Source organism: Sinocyclocheilus anshuiensis, unplaced genomic scaffold, assembly GCF_001515605.1.
Source record: "Sinocyclocheilus anshuiensis isolate Anshui unplaced genomic scaffold, SAMN03320099.WGS_v1.1 scaffold880, whole genome shotgun sequence".
Lineage (NCBI taxonomy): Eukaryota > Metazoa > Chordata > Actinopteri > Cypriniformes > Cyprinidae > Sinocyclocheilus > Sinocyclocheilus anshuiensis.
In genome coordinates, this window is record NW_015548254.1 from 130,404 (window position 1) to 137,516 (window position 7,113).

At 34.8% G+C, this 7,113-nt stretch overlaps 1 protein-coding gene across 1 annotated transcript; it reads right to left on the reverse strand.

Moving 5' to 3' along the window:
* Positions 1-3,400: 3,400 nt before the first annotated feature.
* On the reverse strand, positions 3,401-6,173 carry LOC107655359 (CD276 antigen homolog). Its single transcript, XM_016442823.1, has 4 exons — positions 6,136-6,173; positions 5,563-5,603; positions 5,144-5,470; positions 3,401-4,937 (listed from the first exon to the last, which is right to left on the reverse strand). The coding sequence occupies exons 1-4, from the start codon at positions 6,141-6,143 to the stop codon at positions 4,669-4,671; spliced, it is 645 nt and encodes a 214-aa protein (XP_016298309.1). The 5' UTR covers positions 6,144-6,173; the 3' UTR covers positions 3,401-4,668.
* Positions 6,174-7,113: the final 940 nt, after the last annotated feature.

Consider the following 7,113-nt stretch of genomic DNA (forward strand, 5'->3'; position numbering starts at 1 on the left):
ATATAACTCCGACTGGATTCGTCTGAAAGAAGAAAGTCATATACACCTAGGATGCTTCGAGGGTGAGTAAAACGCAGCATAATGTACAACAGTGAGCGCAAGCTACATTTAAAGTGATTATTACATTTTGAATATAGATATTTTTCCCTCAAAAAAACGCATCGATTCGCTACAGAAGGCCTTTGTTCACCCCCCGGAGCCGTGTGAGACACTTTTTTTTTATGGATGGGCGCTTTTTATTTACCTTCTTTTGGACTGATAAGCAACACCCGCTGAGTGCCATGAAGCAGCTTGAAAGATCAAAGACAATTTTCAATATAACTCCAACTGGATTCTTCTGAAAGAAGAAAGTCATATACACCTAGGATGACTTGAGGGTAAGTAATTTGTGGGCTAATTTTCATTTTTGGGTGAACTTTTGCCAAGTAGGACAAGTTTTCTGGATAAACATCCTTGTTGGTTCTGGATCAACATCCCTATCAACCAGTCAGATTTCCAGGTTGGGTTTCAGGCTAATGTTAGGGTATAAGACTACGTAAATCACCATGTTGTTTTCTTGTTTTAGCAGCGCTCATACTACACCAGAAGGTGCACAAACTACAAGATCTTTGGCCAAGAGACAACCCCGACCACACTGTTAAGTATAGTGCAAAGACCACTTATTTCGATTTTAAAAACATTTTTCTTGTTAGTTTATTAGTGTCAAACAATTATGATCAAATGTTCTTGCATTCATTTACATGATATCATGTTGTTGTTGTTGTTGCATCGCTCACACTATTACAAGAATATATGGTGATAATATCAAACAGGTTTAAAAACATCACAGCATCTCTGACTGCTCAGATCATGTTGCTGAACTGCTCATACTTAAAAAACATTGCAGACCTTAAGAGCACCGATTTGGACACACAGTCTTGCCATTGGTTTTGTTTACCATCAATGTAAGCACATGACAAGAATGCAGAAATTCCACTTACATCCTCATTCATGTAGAGAAACTTAGGAGAGCAATCTTTTTAAAGAGATTCAAAAAACATGTTCTTGCATTCATTTACATGATATCATGTTGTTGTTGTTGCATCGCTCACACTATTACAAGATTATATGGTGATAATATCAAACAGGTTTAAAAACATCACAGCATCTCTGACTGCTCAGATCATGTTGCTGAACTGCTCATACTTAAAAAACATTGCAGACCTTAAGAGCACCGATTTGGACACACAGTCTTGCCATTGGTTTTGTTTACCATCAATGTAAGCACATGACAAGAATGCAGAAATTCCACTTACATCCTCATTCATGTAGAGAAACTTAGGAGAGCAATCTTTTTAAAGAGATTCAAAAAACACAAGTCGCTAACATACAGCCTTGTCATGAATTTGCCTTTCAAACTTTGTTTACAAGTAAATAGGTTTGGTTGTTTGTTTTAATACAGTTCAATTCTTTGGCACACTTTTTTTCCATTGATATTGGGTTAATATTTGTTTCAGTTTGACATTGCATTCATCCAAGAAATATCTTGAATGCAAAAGCAGAGCCTTTTGTATTGTATGTATTATATAGCATGTGATTTTGTATTATGTGTACAGTGGACTGATGTTAATTAAATGCTTTTGATGTATATTCTCATCATACTGGTTCCTAAATACAAAGATCCTGTTTGCTTTTTCAGTTGTCAGAAGTATGACCTGACGTCTTTATCTGATGTTTTTCATTTACTATTAAGGAGTGGTGCTTGATGTGGCAACACTCAGAACCAAGACGTTTGTCATATATATTCCCAAGTGAGGAAGAGCCTCATGTGTTTATCATATTCTGGTGCCAAGCTTAGAGGCCTTTAAAGCCCTCAAAGAGCCCCAGTACACTGCCTCAAGAACCAGCTTTGGCTTTCTTTTTTTTACGGTTTTACAATCCTGAAATTTGAAATTCGTGCAAGCTTAGTTTGTTTTGACCACTGCAGGGAGACAGTTTTAGTTCTTCACCATATAAACTTAATGGATACCTCAGATTGTATTGGTATTTAAACATAAAGAGATTATCTGCATACACTGAAACACAAAAAGTAATCAAAAATGCACAATATAAAGAGTACAAAAACTGGCCCTTTTGCAGATGCAGCACTTGCAGAAGAACATTAAGATTTGTTAATTCCCTGAGATTTGTTTCAGATCCACTATTCTGCAAGGATAAATCTGATTATTTGAGCTGCACCACTGTGCTATGGAAGTTATGACAAAAGGTCATAATTTTGTCTATTATGACCCTTTATCTCAAAAGTACGACTTATTATGCTATATATTTTTTTCACAGTTATTAGTCAATATTGACTCATGTGATAATATCCATTTTTTAATCTGATAATTTCAAACTTCTGTAATTTTCACATTTTAAATCTCATGATTTACAAAAGCACGATTTGTTTTTTCTTATGAGGCAGAAATGGGCCTCGTGGGTGCCTGAACCCAAGCCGTTTCCAGCTGCCCTGTGGCTGCTTGAGCATGTTTTTCTCAGGAAAACTACAATGGAAATTATAACAACTATAAATGACACATCATGTTGTTGACAAGAAAACATCAGTTTACTGTAGGCACAAACCACAAAGAGACAAAATCCTCTATGGACTGTTTCTAGGGACAATATCACATTTGTGATCATGTTGATTTTTAGAAAAACAACACTCTTGCTCGTGTGATATTTACTATATCATGTTAGAAGTACATTCAAACAACTGACTACAGAGGCCTTTTTTGCCTCATTTCTTGTGCACTTGGGTCATTTTTAATGATTTTGGCATTGTTTCTGCCCCACACCCCATTCATTTGTGACTGACAAACAACTAAAGTTAAACAAACCGGTAAAGCTGGACCCATGGACAGGACCTCAGTCTTGCACACAAGCATTCTTGATGAAAATGGACAGCATCCATTATGCTCTTTAACCACAACATTGTCTGTTAGCTCATAAATCACAAGGCTTTACAGTATGTGTTAGACATAAATGTATTAAATTTAATAATAATTTGTGAAACCAATGTGAAGCCCTCACTACTCAGGTGTTACCTCGTCACTCCTCAGAAACTATAGCAATCTAGACATTAATTTAAAGTAGACAAATTTCAGTGGTCTAGATCACTATAGGAGTTCCCACAGAGTAACTAGGTTTCAAACATTGTGCATAGGAATATCAGCACGTTTGGTGTATTGCTTGTTTTAATAAATGAGTAAATGTAAACGTAAAACATTTAGTTTTACTAATATGTGAATTCAGGTTGATTGGGTGACTTTTCCCAGTCATTTCAATGACTAAAACTTGTTCCAATCAGCCTGAATTCACATAAGATTAGAAATATCCAAACAACTCTGAGATTCCATTTTATTTACATGATTTATTGGGTCTTGAATATAAAGAGCTTGTCTACATACAATGAAACACAATGGTCCTCATTTCCAATGTATATACCTGAGAACATTGTAGTACATTTAAATAACAGTTCTTACAAATAAAACAGTTCAATATAAATGTTTGCTAATACAGAATTAAGGCAGCAACATATTGACAGGCTTATGTGTCTTATAACTTCAGTCAAAAAAGTACCTGTTTCAACATCTCATTCTGTTATACAATAAAAATGCAGTGCATAAGGCAAGGATATAACAGTACAAAACATCAGAAAGCTGTAAACATTCAGCTAAAAAAGTAACTTTTTAACTTACAAAGCCAAGAGGCAAGGCGAGGTTATTTAAATAGCACACTTCATACACACTAGTCATTAAAAGGGCTTGAGACATAAAATAAAAAAGAAATGACAAATGGTACAAAGGGAAAATATAAAAATAGCTATTAAAGCAACATTGTAACTTTCATTTTTTAACATTGTAACTTTTTTATTATAAGGCAGAAATGGGCCAACAAACTGAGCCCATGGTTGCAGGCGATTGTCTTAGCGTGAATGTTGCTAACAACATCAACACATCTAACACTCCTACAACTAAATAAATAACTAAAAGATGTATATTCACAAAATGTTATATGACCAGGTAAGTAGTTTATATGGCGCTGTTGTTTTGAGGTTATTTAGGCAATGTTACCAACATAAACATTGTTTTGTATACCTCAATGATGAGCAAATGTGATGCTATGCAAACTAAACTAAACATATTTCTGAAAAGCTAAGCCAATGATTCATATTTTACTGTAGTTGCTTTCCCTTTGTGCTTAAATTCTTATCAGTTTAAGGTCATTTGTTGAGCCTTCGAGCTACTATGAGACCTTCTCTCCTTTATTTACAGATATGACATGCATTGAAGAATGTCGTTTCCTGCAAAAACAGCTGTGGAATATTATTACAATAGTGATTTATGAATGAGTAGAGCACCTTGCGAGCTCCTGATAATTTTTTGGGAATTGACTTGAATTCCAAAACCATGAACGACCACATCACTATAGATTTCTAGGTAGCCTTATAGTGTGCACATAAGGAAGATACAGAAACACACACTCATTCTAGCCGTTTTCTGTTCTTCAAACAAATCCTTTGCTTACTCGTCTTTTTATTTATTTTTCTACCCGAAGCTGCGGCAACAACAATGAAAGCACTAACCTCCTCTGACTCCATGTTTAAATGCAAAAGCTCATGCAGTTGCTGCAGGAAAGTGCAGTGTTTCATTTACCAACTGCTTCGTCATGATTATCAGCCTTTACTGGTTCATATTGTGCAGAAGGGCTCACAACCTCAGGAGTGGCCGAACCCACGCCGTTTCCAGCTGGCCTCTGGCTGCTTGAGCACTTTTTTTTCAAGAAAACTACAATGAAAATAACAACCAATATAAATAACACAGGTAATATAATGCAAACCAAGAGCAAAGGCAGTGATGGCACCATTCTGTCCTGTTCTGTTTCTCCTTGGTTTCCTTGTTCAGTGGATATTGATCCTGAAAAAATAAAAAATAAAAACTTTTACAGAAAACATTACCTCACTGTGATAAAGGATCCATCTATAATTTATATACAGCAGCACTGAGACTGGAGCATCACTGGTGAACTTCAGATATTGAATCAATCACTTGCAGTATTTAGATTTTAAAACAAACTAATTTAAATTAAAACGTTCATGCACTAATCAACTAGTTTCACATACCATTGATGATCAGCTGTACAGTCTGATATTCATCTAAGTGTGTGATATAGCAAATGTATTGTCCTGCATCAGTGTGTTGAAGATGGTTGAGTTTGATGGAGAAGTTTCCTCTCAGATACTCCTGAGGGAAAGTTTCAGTTCTGTTCTTGTACTCTGGATCCTGTATCACTGGTGAATTACTGTGTGGAATTATATCAAATACAATTTTACTGCCATTGTGTCTCCAGCTCACATCAATGTCTTGAATTTTAAGATCATGTTCAGTTGAAGAACACGGCAGGACAACAGAACCACCAATAACAGCCTCTACTGTGACCTGCAGACACACTGAAATCACACAAACTTTAGCTGTAAACACACAGTCTGGTATTTATACATGTGGCATGAATTTAACTCTTAAATATCGTTTTTGTTCTCACCTTTGTTTATCAGCACAGCGAATGCACAGATAAAGCAGCAGCTGCAGAAACAGAAAAAGTCTCTTTAACTTCATTTAGCTCAACCTGAATAGCATGCTTCAAGCAACACAAACATAATATGTTTGATTTTCACATAACACACATGATTAAGGTAAGAATACATGCTATATTGTTACAATTTGGCAGTAAATGTTTTTGAAGAGGACAGTCCTCACCTATTTTATACTGGTATAACGTTGATTTCACTGCAAGACTGAGCAAATCAAACTACTTTCAACTAAACCTAACATGAGACACAAAAGACGATAATCCAAAATGCTAACTGCTAACAACTAAATCAAAATAATAGTTACAGCAGACAAACCTGATAATCAAGTTTATAATAATTCATGTTTAATGTATTCATGATGCTTAAGAGTTTTCCTGTTTTTAATTCTAGTTTAAATGAAGCATTTAACAACCCAAACACAGCAGGCCAAACACAAACACGAGCAACAAGTTACATCAGACTTTCATTTTTGAGAAGCACGTGTTTTTCCAAACAGCGTTTCATTCAGAATTCATCAAACATACCTGTTCATGGTTCTGGCCCAATATTAGAATATATTATTTATTTTTACTGTATTGCTCATAAATATTTCTGAAATTAGAGTAAAATACAATTTTTTTAACTCTGCTTCAATGTGCCATGCGTCGTCCTACAGATGACGTCAGACGTCAAGCGTACGTAAGTACGTAAGTAAGACGTGAGTGTCGTCAACAGTTACCAGGTGAAATGATCAGAAACACACTCGAGATTAAAGATGTACCCTTTAAAATATTCACTCAATTTACCCATGCAATGTATCATTATCAAAATTCATAAACATCCACAATAACTTCACTTTTTGTACTATAGGAATTGACTCATTTGATTTATAACAGTAATTTTGGTCTAATCTTTTTTTTTTTTTTGCCCCAAGAAATGTTCATTATAAGCTGCCTCTAAAAGATGTTATACGTTCTTCCACACACAGAAGCAAAATGTTTGAGTTTGTCGTGAACTCCTATATTTTGTAATGTAAACATCACATCCACAAACAAAAAATGCATACCTAGCCTAATTGTAAATGATTCTTAATAGAAATGGAGTCATTGAAACAATCTTAAATGTCAATCAAATCAAAAAGAATGATACCTTGTTAAACTTTATGGAGGAATTCTTTGCATAGTAACGTCCTTGCTTTACATCACCAAATACTTTGGATCTTGAATCTGTTGCTAGAAAAAAGGAGCATACCTAGCCTAATTGTAAATGATTCTTAATAGAAATGGAGTCTTAAATGTCTTAAATGTCAATCAAATCAAAAAGAATGATACCTTGTTAAACTTTATGGAGGAATTCTTTGCATAGTAACGTCCTTGCTTTACATCACCAAATACTTTGGATCTTGAATCTGTTGCTAGAAAAAAGGAAGAAATTATTGTTGTCAATATTTCTTTTCTTTTCTTTTCTTGTTTTCTGTTTTATTCATTTATTTGTTTATTTTCTTCTACATTCTATCTGTTATA

Excerpts from the sequence above, each read along its gene's own strand:
- LOC107655359 (XM_016442823.1), bottom strand. Across the intron at positions 5,471-5,562 it reads CGCTGTGCTGATAAACAAAG|TGTGTCTGCAGGTCACAGTA; the intron begins GTGAGAACAAAA and ends GTGTGATTTCAG. Across the intron at positions 4,938-5,143 it reads TGTACAGCTGATCATCAATG|GATCAATATCCACTGAACAA; the intron begins GTATGTGAAACT and ends TTATTTTTTCAG.